Source organism: Colius striatus, chromosome 25 (assembly GCF_028858725.1).
Source record: "Colius striatus isolate bColStr4 chromosome 25, bColStr4.1.hap1, whole genome shotgun sequence".
In the NCBI taxonomy this organism is placed as follows: Eukaryota; Metazoa; Chordata; class Aves; order Coliiformes; family Coliidae; genus Colius; species Colius striatus.
The window spans coordinates 195,551-217,084 of record NC_084783.1 but is presented as its reverse complement, the minus strand read 5'-3'; the positions used below and the strand labels follow the sequence as shown (position 1 = coordinate 217,084).

The window sequence follows — 21,534 nt, the reverse complement described above, 5'->3', positions numbered from 1 at the left end:
TGGGGCCCACCAGCCCTTTTTGGGGCTCTGGTTCCTGGTGATTGGGTGCTATTTTGCTCCGGCCCCGCTCGGCAGCTGTTGCTGTTTATTACCCCGGAGAGCTGGAGGCAGAGCAGGGGCTGGAGGCAGAGCAGGGGCTGGAGGCCAAGCAGAGGCTGGTCGGGTCCCAGGTACGACTCTGTGTGGCTTTGAAGCCTTTCAGCTGGCCGTGGGGCAGCCCCAGGGGCACGGGGCTGTGGTGGGTGGCCGTGGGTCGTGGCCTGTGCCCGTGTCCCAGCGCTGCTGTGGGAGTGCTCAGGGAGGGGGGGGCAGCAGGGGGCTATTTTTGGAAGCCTCTTTGATGTGAGTCAGCGGTAGAGGCAGCTTCAGGAGCTGGTGCAGGAGGGAGCACAGCAGAGCTGGCTGTAAGTGTGTGTTTTTAAGGCAGGATCTGGCCTGAGGGAGCAGGAGCACAGGCAGGGGAGGGAGGGATGGAGCTGAGGTCCCTCGTGCAGGGGTTGATGTGAGCCAAGGGCTGGAGCTGGGCTCTGGGGCTGTGGGTGACCAGCCCTGCCGTGGGCACTGTGTCCCTGGCATTGACTGTGCTTGGGGCGTCTCTGCTGGACAGGGACTGACCCCAGGAAGCCTTTTCCTACAGGTGACATGACCCATCCTGGCTCTACAGCCCCAAAATGCACCCAGCTCCTGCCAGGGCACAGACCCCCAGCTCCCATCTGCTGGGGCACAGAGCCAGGCACGGAGCCGGAGAGCTCTGGGGCTGGGGCAATGCCCGTGGGGCTCTGGGCTGTGGGGGGAGGCTGCTGCCTGCCCAGCCACTGGGAGACCAGCGAGGAGCCCACAGCCACTGCAGAGAGCCCAGAAATGCTGGGGGTGGGGGCACTTTGGGCCTGAAACCTCTCTCCACGGGTGGCACAGCGGCACTAACACAGCAAACGTGGTGTCACAGGATCCCTGGGGCTGGCAAAGCCCTTGAGGCTGCTGCAGTCCCAGCCCTGCCCTCATCCTGCCCAGCCCAGCACTGACCCCTCAGCACCTCAGCTCCAGGGCTTTGCAACAGCTCCCTGCAGCCTCCTGTCAGGGATGTCAGAGAGGGCTCCTGGCTCCCCTCAGCCTCCTCCTCTCCAGGCTCAACACCCCCCTTCCCTTGTCTCTGACAGATGCCGAGGGGCCGGTGAGCAGCGCCGGGACAGGGACGGAGCCCATGTAAGTGCAGCTGGGCAGGGCTGGGGGCTCGGGGGGCTCGGGGGGCTCGGGGGGCTCGGGGTGTCTGTGCTGGGGGAGCTGAGGGTTGTGTCCTTCAGCTGCCCCATCACCCATCAGTGCTGGTGGGCAACTCTTCCTCACAGTGCCGAGCCCAGACCCCCACGTTGTGTGCCCCAGCTCCAGCCACCGCCCTCAGCACAAGCACCACCGTGCCCAGCCAGGCTGGGGCGAGTCCACCCTGCAGTGGGCTTGCTGAAGGGAAGCTCTGGGGCTGGTAGCCACCAGCAGCTGTCAGTCGCCCACCTGCAAGCATTTGGGCTGCACCAGGCCCTGGGGGTCGGAGCGGCCTCGGGGTCAGCAGCTCCATTGGCTCAGCCCCACTGAATCCCTTCCCTGTGGGGTCTTGTGATGCTCTGACCCCCCCACCACCACTCTCACCCCCTCCCCACAGGGGCTAGAGGAGGCCAGGGCCTGGCGTGGTGTCTCTGAGCAGGACCCGAGGAGCCTGAGCTGAGCATGCCAGAGCCAGCCCCGCTCAGCGGGGACAGGAAAACCCTGGAGAAGAAGCAGGTGGAGAAAGTGGGAGCCAAAGGCAGCACTGCTGGGCCTCCAGGTAGGTGTGCAGGATGGCCCCAGGAGGGCCAGGCAGGCACAAGCCCTGCCCTGCATCCCCGGCCAGCCCGGGAGGCACCATGGATGAGTTCTGCTGTGCACAGTCCCCTGGGAGCTCAGCCACGTGGAGATGGGGCTTCTCATCTGCCAAATCCCCCTGCCTTCCTCCTCTTTGCCCTGCCCAAACCTGCTGCTGGCAGGGAGCACAGGGCAGAGGTTTTCCCCACCTGATGCTGTAAATGCCATCGTGTCCCAAACCCCTCCGGCTCAGCCCCCATGGCCCTCTGTTCCCCACTCCCACTGCAAACACCTTCCTGCCCCTGCCCTGGATGGGCTGAGCAGGAGGGTGCTGAGCCCTTCCCACCCCCACTCAGAGCCCTTTGCCACTTCCCATCTCCCTCAGTAACACTTTCCCTTGGGGGTCCCCAGCCCCCAGGAGCCTCCCCGTGCAGAGGAAGGTGGAGCCCCCCAGCCCGGACCCCGCGGAGGAGCCGCTGCTCTGGGAAGGACTCACCCTCAACAAGTGCATCCTGGTGGCCTCCGTCGTTGCTCTGCTCAGCGTCACCTTCCAGGTGCTCCAAGGTGAGCCAGGAGCCAGGCAGCAGGGGGACGGGGTGGCCAGAGCCCGCTGTCACCTCCTGTCCCTCCTCCTCCTCCTCCTCTCTCGCAGCGCCGTGCTCCCGGGACGCCGTGAGCCGTGCCCGGCCGGAGCCGCCGCCGGCCCCGCTGCACGGTGAGTGGAACCGGAGTCGCTTCCCTTGGCAAAGACACATCCCAGCCCCTCACTGTCCCTCGGGTTGGCCCCTGCTCACGGTGGGCTGTCCCTGCCCCCTCCCAGAGCTGGTCAGTGCTGAGGAGCAGGAGGTGCCGGAGCCGGTGACCGTCCGTCCCCTGCAGCCGCAGAGCAGCATGTTCCAGGACGACGACGGCGACGATGACGATGGTGATGATGATGATGGTGATGATGGTGATGCCGACAGCAATCTGGTACGGGTCTGGGGTGGGGGGAGAAGCAGCACCCTCAGGGCACCTCCAGCGTGGGGACAGCACCTCGCCCTTTGGGGAGGGATGAGAGAGGTCCCAGGGATCCATCACCGGCACCCGGTGCCCTCCTTCCCCTCCCAGGCAGAGCCCTGGATCTTCAAGAAGTGGTTTGGCCGCTCGACACCAGAGGATGAGGAGGAAGAGCCCTCGGGTGCCCCTGAGGAGCCCACGGGTGCCCCTGAGGAGCCTCCAGATATCCCCGAGGAGCCCACAGACGCCTCTGAGGAAGCCACAGACATCCCCGAGGAGCCCACGGACGCGCCCGAGGAGCCACCAGCCATGGAGGTGAAGAAGAGCCGGGAGAAGAAGCCGGAGAAGAAGGAGAAGGCCCGTGAGGCTCGTGCTGCCCAGGCCGAGCGGAGCAGCCGGCGGGAGGCACGAGCCAAGGACAGGCCGCCGCGGGACAGAGCCCCCCGAGCCCCCCGAGCGCCCCGAGCGCCCCGGCAGCCAGAGCCGCAGCGGAAGCGGGGCCGGGAGAGCCGGGGGAGCCGGGAGAGCCGGGAGAGCCGTGGGGAGCGGCCCCAGGCGCGCAGGGAGGGCTGGAGGGGCCCGAAGCAGGACTGGCAGCAGCGCAGGGGCAGGAGGCCCTGGGAGGGCAAGGACGGCCCTGCCAGGCCCAGGGAGGGCAAGAGGCGCGACTGAGGCAGCAGCGGCCGAGGGGACCCCAGGGGGGTCCGAGCCCACCGTCACCCCAGAGGAGCAGCCACAGCCCCGCACCTGGGGCAGCCCCGGGGTGTGGGAGCAGCAGCACGGCAGCCCCAGAGCCTGGCAAGAGGAGCCTGCGCCCCTCTGGGTTAGATGCACAAAGGCAACCCGACGAGACCTGGGGAAGGGGCTTCTCTTCGCCTGGACTTCGCGTTATTTCTCCGTCCCCACCCAAAAATCTCTCCCGTGGTTCATTTCCACTCACAGCCCTCGGGGCAGCGCAGTGGGCACAGCCAACAGAGTTTGTCTGCAGACTCCTGTAGCTCTTCAGCTCACGGTTTTATTCAGAAGCAAATCAAGACACGAGTGTATCCCAGGCCGAGGAAGCCGAGGCTGCAGCCACCCTCTGAGGGCCGTCAGGGAACCATCCCCCCAGCTGCCATCAGCTGGTTCAGAGTGTGCTGGTAACAAGAGAGGGGCTGGAGAGCCCATCCCCGGGATCCCTTCGGGCTTTGCCTTCCCAGAGTCGCTTTTAGGAACGAAACACAAGTGCAATATCCCGCAGCGCTGGGGTGAGGCCAGGCGAGGCTCCCGGCCCCGGCCCACGGCAGGTTGCAGTCTGTGCTACATCAGTAGAGGTCAAAATAAACTGTTTTCATTTTTAATCAGGTATTGAGTTGAATGTTTTAAAACCAAACGAAACAAAGAAATCAAGAGAGGCTCTTGTCCCTCGCTGTGTGTTTTCTGTGCCCCCCCTGTCCTGGGCTTCAGGCCTAACCCAGGTCCCTGTGGGATGAGGCTGGTGTGTGTCAGCCTCTGGCCGTGCCCACGCCAGCCCCGGGGGCTGCAGCCGGGATGAGCCCAGGAGCTGCTTTCCAGGGGCTTGGACCCTGCAGCAGCCCCACGGGTGTCGCTGAGGGCTGGGCTCAGCTGGGAAGATGATCTGGGGGCAGCCGGGCTCTCGCAGCAGGTGCTTTGGCAGCCGCTCGCAGCCACTCCCATGAATGGTGTGAGCAGCCTGGGAGGTGTAACGGGATCGCTCCCATCCCTCAGCCCCCCTCCCCTCACCCCCGGGGTCAGCGCGGGGCGATGTGGACGTGACCCGGCTGCAGCCCCAGGCCCTGCCAGCTCTGCACGGCCCCAGGCTCACACAGGGACAGGGCTCAGATGGTAAGGACGGGGCCCTGCAGTGGGGTTTTGCCCCTTGTTCTGCTTTTGCAGGAGGAGACACACGGCTGGTGGGGGCTCGTGGCTGGGAAATGGCCAGAGCAAGGAGGGAAAGATGGAGGAAGCAGTAGGTGCCCTGGCCAGCTGCTACGGGAGCAGAGGGGATAAATGGGCACAGTGCTGGTGGGATCTGCTGTGCCTTCCCCTCCCAAACCCGCTGCGGGGTCAGAGCCAAGGGCACGAGAAGCAGGGCAGGGGGGTGACACCAGGCTGCAGAGCAGCCCCTGGGGACCAGCTGCAGACAAACCCAGACCCAGAGCGACGCTGAGGAGCCGAACCCCGGGGAAAGGACGGGCCGGGAGCTGCCGTCCCGAGACGCTCCAGCTCAGAGCTGTGAGCCCAAAGTGGGGGGCGAGGGAGGAACGGGGCTGCGGGCGAGCGGAGGGGAGCCCGGCCGGGAGCGAGGCTACCGGCAGCCACACTCCTCTGCCACCATGTTGGGGAACTTGCGGACCTCCAGCCCTTCGGCCGAGAGGCTGATGATGAGCTGATCCGAGTAGCGGACGGGGACGCAGCACGGGGGGCGCCGCAGGGCCGAGCCCCGCTCCTGCATGCCCAGCAGCAGCACGGTGTGCGAGTAGTAGCCGTGCACCCGCGTGGACAGGGGCAGCTTGCAGGGCCCCTCGCAGTTGTTGGCCGCGTAGACCGTGGGCATGACGACGAAGTTGCGGTCGCGCAGGTCGATGGTGAGCTCGTGCAGGCGGCAGTGGGCCTGGTGCCGGGCGCTGCGCTGCTGCCGCTGCGCCTTGCGCCGCTCCTGCCACTGCGCCCGCACCGTCTGCAGCGCCTTCAGCAGCAGCAGCGTGCGCAGCTTCCCGGGGCCCCGGCCCTCGCCCTCGCCCGCGCTCGTGGGGTGGTCACAGAAGCTCAGGAGCTGCTGGAAAAGGCCCGCGTTGGCTCGGAAAGCCGGGATGTCCTTCAGCTCCTGGATCACCGCCCGCAGCTTGAGCGTCAGCAGCTGCAGCACGGTGCCCTCGGGCTGCCAACCCCCCAGGTGCTGCTCCAGCTCGGCTCCGCTGTCCTGAGGGAAGAGCAGCACCGACGGCTCCTCCGACCGCACCAGGCGCTCCAGAGCAGCCTCCTCCGACAGGTTGAGCAGCTGGTGAGGGAGGGTCTCCATCAGCTGGAAGTCCAGCCAGTGCTGGGCGCTGGGCTGGGTGGGGGGCTCGCTGGAGGAGTTCAGGACCCGGCGGATGAACAGGGTCAGGACGCTCAGGAACTGGCTGGTGCCACCGGGCACCGGGGACGAGGCGTTGGTCTGGCTCAGGGCGGTGGGGAACGGCAGCTCCTCAGCCTCGGCCTGGGGTGGGCTGTGAGGAGAACACACGGAGGGTCGTGGGGTCCCTTTGCACCCTGAGGGTCCCACCAGGCCTTGTCCCACGTCCTCCTGCAGCAGAAGGGCTGTGACTGCCCATCTCCTCTGAATCACAGAATCACTTGGGCTGGAGAAGCTGCTGCAGTCCCAGCCCTGCCCTCACCCTGCCCAGCCCAGCACTGACCCACAGCCCTCAGCACCTCAGCTCCAGGGCTTTGGGATCCCTCCAGGGCTGGGCACTGCCCCAGCTCCCTGGGCAGCCTGGCACAGGGCTGACACCCCTCTCAGGGAAACAGTTCTGCCTCAGCTCCAGCCTCAACCTCCCCTGGGGCAACTTGAGCCCATTTCCTTGTCCTGTCATTTATTACTTGGGAGCAAAGACTGACCCCCAGCTCCCTGCAGCCTCCTGTCAGGGAGTGTCAGAGAGTGCTCCTGCCTCCCCTCAGCCTCCTCTTCTCCAGGCTCAACACCCCCATTCCCTCAGCCTCTCCCCAGCCCCCTCCCCAGCCTCCTTGCAGCCCCCCAGCCCTGTGCCTTCCCACGGCTGCAGTGGAGGCCACAGACCTGAGCTGTGGGTACGGAGCTGTTTCCACCATCCCGTCAGCAGAGAGGTAGGAAGAAGGAGCCAAAGCCACCTCTTCCTGCGGAGCCTTGGCCAGCAGGAGCAGCACAGGGGTCATCCTGGTGAAGCACTTGTCGTCAGAGCCAAACAGGAGCTGTTGGGTCTCGGTGGAGGACAGGAGGGCACCTGCGGGGGACAGCAGCCGTGAGGACGGCGCTCCGGAGCCTTCCACGGGTACCCTGGCTCCTGCCAGGCTCGAGGGGACGGCGGCTGCCCTTGCTGGGACACAGGGCAGGGCCGTGCCGCAGGGCTCTCACCCGCGGGCCCGCGGTGCCGGATGGACAGCGAGGCCTCGAAGCTGAGCCGCTCCGAGCCGCGGCTGACGGACGCCACGGCGGCTCCCAGGGCCAGGTACCGGGTGTCCCTGCTGAGGCAGAGGCTCTGCACGGAGGCAAAAGGCACAGCGAGCCCCGAGGACGGGGGCGAGACGTCACTGGGGGTCCCTCAAATGAACCCCCCCGGTCTCTGGGGGCTCGGGGTGCCGGGGACCCCCGGGAGCAGAGAGCCCCGAGGGATACTGACCCAGAGCCGCTTCCCGGCGGTCAGGCTGCGGACGCCGGGGCAGGGGGCAGCGGGACCCCGGGGCTGGCTGCGGGACCCCGGGGCAGGGGGCTGCGGGACCCCGGGGCAGGGGGCTGCAGAGCCCGGGGCAGGGGGCAGCGGGACCCCGGGGCAGGGGGCTGCAGAGCCCGGGGCTGGGGGCAGCGGGACCCCGGGGCAGGAGGCTGCGGGACCCCGGGGCTGGGGGCAGCGGGGCCCCGGGGCAGGAGGCTGCGGGACCCCGGGGCTGGGGGCAGCGGGGCCCCGGGGCAGGGGGCTGCAGAGCCCGGGGCAGGGGGCAGCGGGGCCCCGGGGCAGGGGGCTGCAGAGCCCGGGGCTGGCTGCGGACCCCCGGCCGCCCCGCCGGCAGCCGCGGACGAGGCAAGGGCTCCATCTGCAGGCACGGCTCGGGGGTGCCGGGAGGGGACGGGAGCACGGAGCCAAAGCACCCCCTTCCCACCCCCCTGCGACCCCCGGGCACCCACCTGCGGCCGCGCCAGCCCGGGGCCGGTGGTCTCCAGCTCCCGCGGGCCCGGCCCCGCGCCACGACCCGCGTAGAACAGCAGCAGCGCGGCCCGGAGCTCGCCCAGAGCCCGGCCCAGCTCGGGCTGGAAAGGCAGCTGGAACCTCAGCTTCACCTGAGCTTCCCACCGCACTGGAACGGAGAGGACGGCGGCTCAGTCGCTGCCTTTGGGCTCAGCACCAGTCCCGCGCCGCGGCCCAGAACCCCCAGGACAGGAGCCCATGGAGGGGGGACACAAAATCCCCTTCACCCAGTTTCACCCCACACTCAGCCAAGCCTGTGCTCTGTCCTCCCAGAGCTGAGACGGATCCAAACCCCCGTCATTAGGGCAGAAAGTGGGAAACATCATCTCACAGCTGCTCACCAGGGACCCTGTGCACAGGAGTCACCATCACTGCTGAAATCTCTTCAAAACGAACCCAGAAAGACTGAGCTGTAGCACTTGGCTCATTTTAAAAGGGATCCAACCCCACACGTTTAATTCTGGGCTGAGATCTCGGCTTTGGAGCAAACAGCAGCGGCCTGGCCGAGCCCAGCCCCAGCCCACCCCTCTCACACCGACCTTCCTCCAGATGCAGCACGAGGAATCTCTCCCGGGGCTGCCCTGGCTCCAGCACATGAGCGTGGATCTGCTGCAGGGGATGGGCAGCACCCAGCTGCCCCCCTGGGCACAGCCCAAAGGTCTCCAGAGAGCTTTGGTCCCAGCGGGCTCTCTGTCTCAGCCGCTTGATGAAGCCGCTTTCGTAGTGGCCGAGGACACCGACCACGTCCATGTGCCTCAGGCTCAGCCCGTCCCGGTCCATCCTCACCCTGCACACCGGCCCCTCCAGCCCCCCGAGGGGCCAGGGCTGCAGCACGGAGCCCAGGGGCCCTTCCTCAGCCATCCCTCGGAGGCACTTTGCAGCCTCAGCCTCAGCCCAGAGGCGAGTCGCAGCCCCCAGCGCCGGTGCTGCCGCGGAGCTGCGGCCGCCTCTGCCCCCGGTCGCTCTCTCTCCCTGCTCCCGGCCGTGTCCCAGCTCCTCGGGCTGACCCTGCTGCGGGCGGAGGGCCGGGGAAAGCCCTTCCCCCGCTGTGCCCTGGCTCGGCCGGGCTGCGGAGGGGACCAGCAGCGCCAGGCACAGCAGCAGCGCCCTCACAGCGACCCCCATGCTCCCTGTTCAGCTGCTGCCAGCGCAGCCCCGGGAGCATCTCACAGGCAGGAGGGTAGCACGGCCTCTCCCTTTTAAAAACCGGTGGCCTTGAGTTGACAACACACAGCACACCTCCCCCGAGGAACAAAGGCTCCAGAGGAGGGAGGGAGGGATGTTTCAAAGAAACTTGTTGTTTTGGTTCTATTTTTGGGTCTGCATCCAGCGTTGGGAACGTGGAAGAACCGAAGCTGCTTCTCTCACCCGCAGGGACGCGTGTCCTTGACTTCAGATGCTTTCCAAAGGAGGGTGAGTGCCCAGACTCCATCTCCACGGGGTCTGGCACGTGCTACTCCCCTCAGCACTGAAACACCAGGAGGGAGGAAGGAGCCAGATGAGGAGGAGTGGGGACACAGACAGATAACGGGCAGAAACTAAGTAACTGTATGGAAGGAGCTCAGGGCTCTTCTCCCCCTCAGCTCCCCAGCGCCAGGGGCTGCAGGAGCACAAGGGCCACAGCACGCTGGCAGAGGTCAGGGCAGCTGCTCAGAGGCAGGTGAGATTTCCAGTCCTTTGCCTCCTCTCTGGAGCGTGTCCAACACTGGGAATGCTCCAGGTACCCAAGGGCGAAGGAGAGCGAACGCCCGGCCACGTCTGTGAGCGGGACAGCAAACCACAGAGGAAGGAAAATGGAAAGGTTTTAATGAACCTACAGGGTAAATCAAACTCCCAGGTGTATAAAACAAACCTTCCTCTGAGCCAGCCGTGGTCTGTGTACAAAAAGGCAGAAGCTGAAGGAGTCCAGCGGGACGAGTCGGGACGGGCTTCAGTTGGAGGGAGGCGGAGGGGGGATGGTGCCCGGGCCCTCGGTGGGCAGGGGCGGCCTCATCATGGGCGGCAGAGGAGCCGGGGGGGGCACCCCGGGGGCTGGTGGCAGCTGAGGTGGCACTGGAGGGGGTGGCACGGGCCCCGAGGGAGGCATGGGGGGCAGGGTCATGCCCCCAGGGGGAGGGGGGGGCATGGTGTCGGGCAGGGGGGGCCGCGGGGGCAGCCCGTTCATCAGCGGCGGCGGCGGCGGCCGCTTGACGGTCGGGGGCCCTGGAGGGAGGTTTGGGGGAGCTGGGGGCTTCTCCATCTTGAAGTGGAACTGAAGGAAGAACTGGGAAAAGGGAGGAAAGAGAAGGGAACCGTTAAATCCTCAGCACAGCTCTGTTGTCACACCACAGAGATGCTCTGACCACACTCGGCCTCTGGGCTGCCCCTCAGCCCTCACCTCTGCCCTGGCAGCACTCACCCTGGTGCTGGGCCGCCCCACAACCCTGCCCAAGGCTCCAAGCCACCCGTGGTGGGGCTGGAAGCCCCTCTGTGCCCTCAGCCCCTCTCACCCAGGGAGCAGGGCTGAGCACAGGCAGCTGCTGCAGGACACGAGGGCTCAGAACCGCACAGTCCCTGCTGCTGCCGCTGCCCCCAGGGAGGGTCCCAGCTCCTGGGCTCACCCAGGGCTCACCACTCAGCTTCAGCTCCCACCAAGATCCCTCACAGGGAGATCCTTCTGGCAGGAGGAGTCACTGCACAGACTGAGGCTGCAGCGCCAAAGCCCCATCTCCTCCTGCACTGCGCTGCCCTCCTGCTCCCTGTCACCCTGAAGGATGCTGCAGTCACCTGTTTGGTTTCCCTGTTCCAGTGGGTCCAAAACTTTCCCTCTGCTTTGTCGATTTCTCTGCTTGGCACCTGCAACAGTAACGAATCAGGAGCTATGATTAGCAGCAGCACATTAGCTCAAAGGCCCTTTTTAGCACCAGAGCCTGCAAGATAAGCAGTTACTCCAGGCCTCTGTGAGACAGGCTCAGACAGGGATGGGGGCAGGAAAGAATTAAGTTACTTCCCTATCGGTCAAGGACAAGTGTGCTGGCAAAAACCCCTCTCCCAACATCTGCACACAGGCTGAGGAGCAGAGCCCAGAGGCTCTCAACGCCAGTTCAATGGCTCCCCAGGGCTCAGCACACAGCCAGGCCTTGTGCCAGAGGCCCAGATCTCAGTAGGGTTTAATGACTTCCAGACCTGTCTCCTGAACCCCTCCTTTCCACTCTCTTAACCCCCTGAAAGCTACAACAGAATCACTGAATCATTTGGGTTGGCAAAGCCCCTGAAGCTGCTGCAGTCCCAGCCCTCCCCTCACCCTGTCCAGCCCAGCACTGACCCCTCAGCACCTCAGCTCCAGGGCTTTGGGATCCCTGCAGGGCTGGGCACTGCCCCAGCTCCCTGGGCAGCCTGGCACAGGGGCTGACACCCCTCTCAGGGACACAGTTCAGCCTCAGCTCCAATCTACAACTTGAGGCTGTTTCCTCTTGTCCTATCATTTGTTATTTGGGAGAAGACACTGATCTCTTCCTCCCTGCAGCCTCCTGTGAGGGAGTGTCAGAGAGTGCTGCTGTCTCCCCTCAGCCTCCTCCAGGCTCAACAACCCCATCCCCTCAGCCCCTCCCCAGTCCCCTTGTGCTCCAGCCCCTTCCCCAGCCCCAGTGCCCATTTCTGGATGCCACCAGCACCTGCTGAAGTCTGTCAGCACATGCTCTGGGCACGAGTGGCTCGGTGGGAAGGGAATTTCCCCGCAAGGAGCGAGCCCCAGGCGTTACCTTGAAGGCGATGGTCTCGTAGGGCTCGGCTGCCATGAGCAGGTACTGCCAGCGCCGGTCGGGCGGCTCGATGCGCTGCTCGTACGCCGACATGAAGCGGTGCCGGGGCATGATGCTCTCTGCGATCTCGGGGTAATCGATCTGAGGGGTGACACCACAGCGTGGGCAACGCTCCCCCTGCACCCCCTCGAACACACCAAAGCCCTCAACCAGTGGCAGCCTGGGCTGTGTTCAGAGTGTGGGCAGCGGGGCCAGGGAGGTTGTGCTGCCCCTCTGCTCTGCCCTGCTGAGGCCTCATCTGCAGTGCTGTGTCCAGTGCTGGGCTCCCCAGCTCCAGAGAGACAGGGAGCTGCTGGAGAGAGGCCAGGGCAGGGTTGCTGGGATGCTGAGGGGATGGAACATGTGTGTGAGGTGGAAAGGCTGCAGGCCCTGGGGCTGTTCAGCCTGGAGAAGAGAAGCCTGAGCTCTGGGACACCTCAGTAACACTGATCAATACCCAAAGGGTGGGTGTCAGGAGGATGGGGGAACACTTTTTTCTGTTGCCCAAAGTGACAGGACAAGGAGTGATGGACATAAGCTGGAACACAAGAAGTTCCTCCTAAAACACAAGGAGAAGCTCCTTTGGTGCTGGGGTGAGGGAGCCCTGGCCCAGGCTGCCCAGGGAGGGTGTGGAGGCTCCTGCTCAGGAGGTTTCCAAACCCCCCTGGACACGTTCCTGTGCCCCCTGAGGGAGGGGAACCTGCTTGAGCAGGGGCTGCAGCAGCTCTGCAGGGCCCTTCCCACCTCACCATGCTGGGATTCCATGATGCATACCAGTCCTGCAAAGAACTGATGATACTGCTCATCCAGCAGCACGTTTACTTGGATAACCCAGACACCAAGAACTTTAAGAGTGCCCTTACCTGGAAGAGAAGGCTCTGCTGGCCTGTTTCTGGATCTCTCTGTTTGGTCACTGGAAAGAAAATACAAAAGCTCAGTACACAAACACACAAAGCTTCCAACAACGAAACAGCACAAGATTTTCCTCTGATTTATCATACAAAAGGCCACGTTGTCTTTAACTGAAGCCACCACTGTGTTCAGTGTTGGGCCCCTCACTGCAGAAGGACACTGAGGGGCTGAAGTGTGCTGGGGAGTGGCTGAGGGAATGGGGATGTTCAGCCTGGAGGAGGCTGAGGGGAGACAGGAGCACTCTCTGACACTCCCTAACAGGAGGTTGTAGTGAGGAAGAGGTCAGTATCTTCTCCCAAATAACAAGTGATAAGACACGAGGAAACAGCCTCAAGTTGCAAGAAAATGCTTGAGCTATAGGTGTGATGGGCAATCTGTGAGTATCAGTGAAGGATGGGACAACACAGTGACAAGGGAAGAGAGACTGAAACAATGTCATCACCTCCTGCAGGGCTGCTCACAGGAGCTGCAGGACTGAGACACACCAATCCATTATTAAAATGGCTCTGACTCCAGCAATAAAGGGATGGTCCTTGGGGAACTTAAACAACAAAGGCCATCAAGTCCATCTCTTATTCATGGGCAGAGCTGCTAAAAGGACTAGTGAATAATTCAGAGGCAGAGCAGCTCAGAGCTGCAGAGGGCATTTGGTGCCTCCTGGGACACACACCCCTGACACACCTTTGTAACCCGGCCGGCCGATCTTCACAAACTTCTTCACTTCCACTTTGACCTTCTCCGGCGCGGGCTGGGCCGGGGCTTCCTTGGCTTCCTTGGCAGCTCGACGGGCCCTGGAGGCAGTTGGGAACGTGTCAGATGGAAAAGGTTGCTGAGGGACAGCCCAGAGAGCAGCTGGAAGGCCTCAGGGAGGGACAGTGGGTGCTGAGCACGGCAGGAAAAGCCCGTGCAGCACCACAGGCCTGTCGCGTCCATGTGTCCATGCATCCCTGGCTAAGGGCTGTCAGCTGTGTCCCCTCATCCACCCCCACACGGCCCTGGTGCCTCTCCCCACAGCTGGGTTTGAGAAGAGTTACTTTTTGAAATGGAAAAAGAAACAAACTCCAAGCTCATCAAACAACCCAAGGCAAAGGGGAGCTCTTCAGATACAACTTATCAGCCTCTCCCACCCTGTATCCCCAAAAGCAGCCCCTCTGAACCAGACTCAGTTTGCTCTCAAAAGCTTTTCTCCTCCCTCCTTCAGCAACCCCACAACTGGCTTTGAACTTGAGCTCCACATGGAGCTCAGCACCATTTTTTGGAGCGGATCTGGGCTCGTGCCAGGCTGTTCACTAGGAAACAGGCAAAGAGCACTGGAGCACAGCGTGCTGCTGCTGCAGAGGGGAGTGTGAGATGCACAGATGCACACCAGCACCACTTCCAAGCATCCAGGTAATGGAGAACAAAGCTGCAGTGGAGATTGACTTACAAATTAGTCTGATGCTTCTTCCCCTGGGTATGTGCTAAGTAACTTCCCTGAAAGGAAAAACAAGGCAGAAGGAAGTTAAGTGAAGGCAGGACTGAAAGATCCTTGTCACAGAGACTGTCACAAGCTGACAGGGATATTTTAAACCTCAGCAGAGAGGAATCTGCCCCCAAACCTGTAGATTGCACTCAGTTGCTGAACTGCCATAAACTGTCAGGTTTAACACAGAGAAGCCACTACCCACCCACCACCAGCTCCTCTGCAGGCAGGCAGCAGGCCCAGGGTCCTGCACTCCAAGCTGCTCCTACCCCACAACACCCACTGCTGAGGCCCAGACAGGCAGCTGTACCTCACCTCGTTGTTGTGCAGCGTCAGGCAAAGCTTGCATTCGTAAGAGCCCAGGTGGTTTTTCATAAAGTAAGGGTCCTGGGGAGAGAAATGGTTAACAGGTTACAGGGAAAAGCCCTGGCAAAACAACAGAACGATGAGAATACTGCCCAGCTTTTGCTGCACTGGGACAATGGGGTTTGGAGAGTTAAATCCATAGTATCACTGCTTCAGGACTGTGAAAGCAGAGAAGAATGACTGAGGGGAACCTGCTTGAGCAGGGGCTTGGGCTGGAGGAGCTCTGCAGGGCCCTTCCAGCCCCCACCACTCTGGGATTCTGTGATTCTATGAAGGACAGCAGCTCTGTTCACTGAGAGTGTGTGGACAGGAGACAGACAAACACAAACCAGCCCTGAGAAGACTGAAAACACAGAAGCTGAACACACAGGTGCCCTTCTCTGTCAGCCCCCTCACCAATGCTTCTCCTTCAGCTCCACAAACAGAAGCACCTAGTTCTGACTCACAACTCTCCACTAACCCTCTTGCCCCCTACACAACACACTCAGGTGAAGCTCTGAACTTCTCCCCAGAGCAGTGTGCAGGGGCAGCCCCGTGTTTCCTCTCCCACGCAGGCAGGGGCTGCCTCTGACCTTGTTGATGTCGATGGTTTCCAGCGCCAGCTGCCGGAGCCGCTCCCTGCGGTCTCGGTTGCTCTCCGAGGCTGAGGCTACGCCTCCGCTTCCAGTTTTCCCTCCAGGACGGTGCTGGAAATCCATGATGGGAACCTCTGTGCTTCAGTTGCTTATGGAGAAACAAAATCTGGACAAACGGGGAATGGGAGTGACAATGAACCTGGAGTTCTCAGCACTGTCCAGAGCTGTCAGCAGAGCACAGGCCATGCCCTGGACACCCGCCACGGGACACGAATCCAGGCAGAGCAGCTTGTGCCACTGACTCAGTACGGGGGGTTGATGACCCAAAGGCCCCTCCACACTCCCCTTCTCCCCTCAGGGACAGCCAGGACCCCCCTCCCCACCTCTGAGGGACAGCCATTGCCCCTTCCCACACACCTTCACTCCTCAGGGACCACAAAGCTCCCCTTACACACCGCCTCTCCCCTCAGGGTCAGACGTGACCCCCCACGTCCCTCCCCCAACCTTCAGGGACAGACAAGACCCTCTCACTCCTTCCCTCAGGAGAAGCCAAAGGTCCCTCACACACACTTTCACCCCTCAGGGACAACAAAGCCCCCCCTACACACCATCATGGACACAACCCCCTCCTTACCCCCTCTCAACCCCCAGGGACAGCCAAGCTCCTTTTCCCCACCTCTCAGGGACAGCCATTGCCCCTCACACACACCTTCACCCCTCAGGGACCGCAAAGCTCCCGCACACACCTCCCTCTCGCCTCAGGGAGAGCCACGACTCCCTCCCACTCCCCCTTTCCCCTCACGGATGGCCAAGAGCCACATCCCCCTCCCCTCAGGGACGGCGACGACCCCTTCTCTCACCCTTCAGGGTCGGCCAAGGCCTCCCCTCACCCCCCGTCCCGTCCCGTCCCGTTCCGTTCCGTTCCGCTCCGTCCCGGGCTCCGGCCGCGCACGCGCGCTGCCCCCCCGCGGCTTCCGGCGCGAGCGGTTCCGGGGCGGCCGGGGCGGGGGGCGGCTGGAGCCGGGGCCGGGGCTGGAGCCGGGGCCGGGGCCGGGGCCGGGGCTGGAGCCGGGGGGCGGCCGCAGCCCGGGGCGGGGGTCGGCGGCCGCGGGACTCGCTGAGCCATGCGGTACAACGAGCGCGAGCTGCTGTCCCTGGCCCGGCAACCCGCCGAGAAAGCGGCCGAGATCCTGATGCGGGTGCCCAAGAAAGGGAGCGGTGAGGGAGGGCGGCCGGGGCCGGGGCAGCGGCGGGGCCGGGAGGCTGCGGGTAGGGCCGGGGCTGGGCTCAGGGAGGGTTCGGGCTGTGTGGGGCGGGCAGGACGCGGGGGCTGGGCGCAGGATGATGTGTGGCGCTGGGAGCGGGGGTCTGGGGAGCTGGGGCTGGGCGCAGGATGATGTGTGGCGCTGGGAGCGGGGGTCTGGGGAGCTGGGGCTGGGCGCAGGATGATGTGTGGCGCTGGGGCTGGGCGCAGGATGATGTGTGGCGCTGGGAGCGGGGCTCAGGGGAGCTGGGGCTGGGCGCAGGATGATGTGTGGCGCTGGGAGCGGGGCTCAGGGGAGCTGGGGCTGGGCACAGGATGATGTGTGGCGCTGGGAGCGGGGCTCAGGGGAGCTGGGGCTGGGCGCAGGATGATGTGTGGCGCTGGGACTGGGCGCAGGGGAGCTGGGGCTGGTGAGGGGCCGGGGGTTCAGAGGAAGAGGCTCCTTCCTGAAATCTCCCAGCCCATGTCCTTCCAAACCAGCGCTGGGAGATGAGCGCTAAAGAAATCGCTCCCTTCTCCCCACCCAAGGCCCTGCAGTGTTGAGTTGGACTTTGTCCCTCAGAGGCAATATCAGGGAATGGTGGGGGCTGGAAGGGCCCTGCAGAGCTGCTGCAGCCCCAGCCCCTGCTCCAGCAGCTTCCCCTGGCTCAGGGGGCACAGGAACGTGTCCAGGTGGGGTTGGAAACCTCCTGAGGAGCCTCCACACCCTGCCTGGGCAGCCTGGGCCAGGGCTCCCTCAGCACTGTCCCAGAAGTTACTCAAGTGACCTTTGTCACCCTGAGGCTGCAGTTCAGCCGAGCAGGGTGGGTTTCATGTCACCACCTGCCCTTCAGAGCAAAACTTGGAGCTTCCCCGTAGGTCTGGTGAAATTGACGCCGTGGTGGGTGCTGCCAGGGGTGGAAGGGGTCTCCCCCTGACCCCCCTGTGCTGCTGCCTCGACCCTTCCAGCCACCTCAGCACTCCTTTGCTTTGCAGTGCTGAAGAAACGCCTCGTGAAGCTCGTTGTCAACTTTCTCTTCTACTTCCGGACGGATGAGGCAGAGGTACAGAACCTGACGGGCCTCTGCTGCTGCTGTTTGTTTCCCTCCCTCTCTCTTCTCCTATGAATCAACTGCTTGGGCTTTGTGAAATGGCACAGTAACAGGCTGCCAGAGCCAGGACAGGGCACTCGCCTTTCCTCCTCCATCAACCCAGCAAAACCTCTCAGAGATGAGAAGCAGCATCCGGATCTGAGCCCAGCCAGGCCCTGCCTGTGTTCCAGCTTGTGCCCAGTACCTGTAATTCATGCCATTGGGCTGAATTACTTTACAAGTACCACCAGGTTCATTAAACTTGCTGAAAAGTCACCAGGCAGATGCTGTGGGCTCAGCCCGGGGTCGCAGTGGTGGGCAATGGGGCTGATCCCCTCTCTCTGGGTCTCTTCCAGCCTATTGGAGCTCTGCTGCTGGAGCACTGCAGGATCACCAAAGAGGAGGAGAACGTCTTCTCAATCAGTGAGTTCTGCCTCCCCCTTCCCCTCGTGTGTCCCTTATGGCAGATGGTGCTGTGCAAAAGAAAGGGGTAGTGCCCTGCTTTTGTGTTAACAGAGAGGTTAGTGCTGCTCAGCCCTTCCCTTCCTCAGAGGGGTCAGTGCTCCTCACCCCTTCCCCTCCTGGGCTGGCAGAGGTTGCCCTGGCACTGCTGTGCCCAGTCTGAGGTCAGCAGCGTTCCTTTGCTGTGATCCACGGAGCTGCCCGTGAGCAGCAGTAACCAGAGGCAGACCACAGCTCAGGGCTGTGCAGATCCCTCTCAGGGAGGGTTTGGTGTTGACAGATTGCTGCTTCTGTGCTATTGAATGTTATCAAAGTAAAGCCCCAAGCAGGAGCCTCAGATAAAGCATCTGTGGGGCTGGTCCAGCAGCAGCCAGGTGTCCTTGTGTCCATAGCCCCTGGCCCAGCTGGCTCCTGCTGAGCAGCCTTTCATCCAACAACTAGTCATTGTGCCAGAGGTATGTGGTGAGAATCAACAGGATATTTCTCCAAGGCCATCCCCATATCTTTTGGCCTGGTTGTCAGGGCACAGCTGCAGCTCTGTCCAGAGCTTTGTCTCCTCTTTTAGTGGGGAGAGGTGACGTTCTTGCTGCTCTCCAGCCAGCCTGAACATACCGATCTCTCAGAGCACCACACTCCCCTGTTTCTGGGGCTTCAGGACTGGCAGGAGCTCTGGTAAATAAGGGTTCTTGAGAGAAGTGTTAAAACTGATGGCAGCTGGAGTCAGGTTGTGTCCCTGCACAGTGGCCCTGAGGGGTCTGGTGCAGCCTGACCCACTTATTTCACAGCAGCAGCCCAGATCTGTGGCCTGTGTACTAAAGAGCAGGGCTCTGGAGACAGTGTACTTAATTAGATGTCCTGATTCGGTCTTGGTGAAGAGCTGGAGTTGCACAGGGACTTGCTTTCCACTGTGCACAGTGCCAGGTTCCCAAAAGCCTCAAGCAGAGGCAGGTCAGTGGCTTCTCAGCGTGCAGCTGAACGGCTCAGACCACTGCTCACCGGGAGCATCAAAATCACACCCTCAGGGCCATTTGGCCCTTTCCTCATTAAATCTCCAGTGACTGTTCGTGAGGAGACTCAGAGTGTTTCAGTCCTGAATCTGACCACATTGGTCTGGTTCAGTTCTGTGCTGTCACTCTCACTTTGAGAAGTTCCTCTTTCCAAAGCCTTTGCCTGCTGTGAGCTGATAAATGCTCCAGGACAGGCAGGAGCCACTCGGGGTGAGGGGCAGGGACTCACCAGCTTGTTCACAGAGCATTGTAACTGCACAGAGATGCCAACTGCAGCCTGGCAGAGTCTGACTGTGGATGGGGAGGGAGGCAGTGCAGCTCTGCCAGCACCTCCCTTAGGGCTTCTCCTTCTCCCTGACAGGTTTCATTGAGGAGCCAGAGAGGAAGTACTGCTTCGAGTGTGCCAGTGAGGAGCAGTGTCAGGAGTGGGTGGAGGCGCTGAAGAGAGCCAGGTGAGGCTGAGCCACCACCTCCTGTGCCTCAAGAGCCTCAAGGGCTTTTTCAGCCACAATGATTCTGTGATTCAATGGTCTGTTCCTGTCTTACAGCTACGAGTTCATGAGGAGGACCCTGATTTTCTACCGGAACGAGATCCAGAAGATGACAGGGAAGGTGAGTCCCTTGGAGTCATCTTGTCAGGTGCTGACTGATGGGTCTGGGCTGGAGCAGGAGCTGGTGACTTCGGGTGTTGATGCCACGTGTTCCTCACAAGGCTGTTTGCTGCCATGGGGTCTCTTCCATACATGTGCCAAGCCAGTTCCTTATGCCATGGTCTCACCAGCCAGAGCCGAGAGTCTTCCTGTCGTGCTCAGCTCTGACTCTCCTGTGCATGCTCTGCCCGTGGCTGAGTGGCCTGAGGTTTGCAGCCAGACAGGCCTGGCCTTGGCCAGCCCCAGCTCCTGCCAGTTCCCTGGGGCTGTGCACAGGCAGCCCTGGCCAGAGCAGGGGGTGTGTGGGTCGAGATGCTACTGGCAGCCCTGCCAGGCTGCTCGAGCCATCCCTGCTCGGGTGACAGACGTGGCTGTGGCTCCAGGTGCAGCCCATCAGCTCTGGTTCCCCACTGTGTCCTCCCCAAGTGCTGCTGGACTTTCTGCACTAGAAACAGTGTCCAGGGGCTGGACTGGGGGAAATCCAGCACAGGACTGGAATGACTGTCCTGCCCAGCCCCAGCCTGTGGGTGGGTTGAGGGACAGTCCTGCTGGTCTCCCCCTTGTCTGTGTCTCACTGGTGCCTTCCCTGTGCTCTGGCTGCAGGACCCCCTGGAGCAGTTTGGGATCTCAGAGGAAGCCAGATTCCAGCTGGGAACACACAAGGAGTGCTCCCCTCACCTGGGCTGAACCAGGCTGTGCCCCCGAGGGTCACCCAGCGCCCCGGGAGGAACAGCAGCAGCTGCCCACAGCAGTGACCAAGGGACTCGAATTTATCAGCCAAATAGTTTTGTATGATTTTTGTTTAAAGGGAACTCATTGCACATTCCCACTTGCCCCAGCTGTGGAGGCAGCTGCTCTTAGCTGCTCCCTGCAGGTGGGGCCCTGGGCAGCAAGGAGGGGCAGAGCAGCCTGGGCAGCACCTGGGCTCCAAGGGAAGCTTTGGGTCTGGTTGGTTGGGAATTAATGCCAAAACAAGAGCCCACAGTTCAAGCTTTAGTGGCCTGGCCTTGCTGCTTTCCCTCCTGCTGCTGGGTACCAGGAGAGGGGCAGATGGTACCAATGCTTTATTTTTAACCTCAAAGCCAAGATTGTTTCCCCTTTCCCTCCCCAGGGACTCCCACACCCTCCAGTCATTCCAGGTGCTTCCTCCAGAGCTGACCCAGAGCAGGGGAGGGGCTGCCCAGTGGGTCCTGCCCGGGGAGCTGAGGGCAGCACAGGGTGGATTTACAGACAGATGGTGGCTCTGGGGGAAGCAGCAACAAGGGATTAAAAGCAGGAACATACAAGAGCTGCACTTGAGGGAATTAAGTGTCCTCAGATGACTTTAAAGTGCATTTTAATCCTCACCAGCCCACTCTGTGTCACCTCAGGGCAGTGGCTTGTTCCCAACGTGCTGGTGGGGTACACAGCAGCTTTACTTACTGTGAAAGAGTTGTCTGGCTGGTTGCTTGAGAGAGGATGGATGGACAGACCCGGGCTCAGCAGCAGTTTCCTCTGCCACAGGCTGAGCAGGGCCACGTGGGCTCCTCCAGTGCAGCTCTGGCTCCAGCATTGCTTTCCCATGGCTCTTGCCCGTCCCTGTCAGAGGCAGAACATCCCTGCTCAGCTCCCTGGGCTTCAGCAGAAGTGAATCCTTCAGAGTCAACCCTGTACAGAAACAAAACCTCAGGGCTTCTGCCACGGTGCAGTCATTTGTGGCAAACGGCTGCAGTGCTGGAGCAGTTCCAGCTCAGCCCTCTGCCCCCGGGGCTGTGGCAGGAGTGTCCCAGGCAGAGCTCACACCCGCTGGCAGCCCTGGCCACAGCATGGGCATTTCATTTGGCTGTGACTGGGGACAGTTGGGTGAGAGACAGACAATCCCAACCCTCATCTGAGAGGCGACAGTGACATTTCCTAACTGAATGTAAGACAAATGCTGTGAAGAGTTACACGGGCTGGCGACCGGCCCCGCAACTGCCCCACATCAACCTCCAGAGTAGCACTGGGACGTGGGGTTTGGTTTCAGGAGAAGATGGTACTTCAGACACTTTGAGATCTGCATCAACTGCTGGTGATTTCCAGACAATTGTTCACTTTCCATCTCTGGTCTCTCTGCTGGTTGTGTCTCAGGGGCCTGTTCCAGCGAGGGCCGTGTGCAGGCTCCCTGGGACTGCACTGAAGCCATTTCTCTCTTGTTCAGTGAACACTTCCAATAAAAGCTTGTTTTAATCTCTGTGGCAGTCAGAGCTGTTCT

At 62.3% G+C, this 21,534-nt stretch overlaps 3 protein-coding genes across 3 annotated transcripts; 1 reads left to right on the top strand and 2 right to left on the bottom strand.

The window, feature by feature from the left end:
* Positions 1-5,137: 5,137 nt before the first annotated feature.
* AMH (anti-Mullerian hormone) lies at positions 5,138-8,879 on the bottom strand. Its single transcript, XM_062015065.1, has 5 exons — positions 8,294-8,879; positions 7,694-7,863; positions 6,926-7,049; positions 6,611-6,794; positions 5,138-6,041 (listed from the first exon to the last, which is right to left on the bottom strand). The coding sequence occupies exons 1-5, from the start codon at positions 8,877-8,879 to the stop codon at positions 5,138-5,140; spliced, it is 1,968 nt and encodes a 655-aa protein (XP_061871049.1).
* Positions 8,880-9,539: 660 nt separating this feature from the next.
* Positions 9,540-15,796, bottom strand: SF3A2 (splicing factor 3a subunit 2). Its single transcript, XM_062015016.1, has 9 exons — positions 15,709-15,796; positions 14,846-15,014; positions 14,223-14,294; positions 13,872-13,918; positions 13,127-13,236; positions 12,397-12,446; positions 11,495-11,635; positions 10,521-10,589; positions 9,540-10,017 (listed from the first exon to the last, which is right to left on the bottom strand). Exons 2-9 carry the CDS (start codon positions 14,969-14,971, stop codon positions 9,685-9,687), a joined length of 948 nt encoding a protein of 315 aa, XP_061871000.1. The 5' UTR covers positions 14,972-15,014; positions 15,709-15,796; the 3' UTR covers positions 9,540-9,684.
* Positions 15,797-15,913: 117 nt separating this feature from the next.
* On the top strand, positions 15,914-21,513 carry PLEKHJ1 (pleckstrin homology domain containing J1). The gene is made up of 6 exons (XM_062014963.1): positions 15,914-16,066; positions 17,088-17,155; positions 17,539-17,605; positions 19,013-19,103; positions 19,200-19,263; positions 19,905-21,513. Exons 1-6 carry the CDS (start codon positions 15,973-15,975, stop codon positions 19,986-19,988), a joined length of 468 nt encoding a protein of 155 aa, XP_061870947.1. The 5' UTR covers positions 15,914-15,972; the 3' UTR covers positions 19,989-21,513.
* The last annotated feature ends 21 nt before the right edge of the window (positions 21,514-21,534 follow it).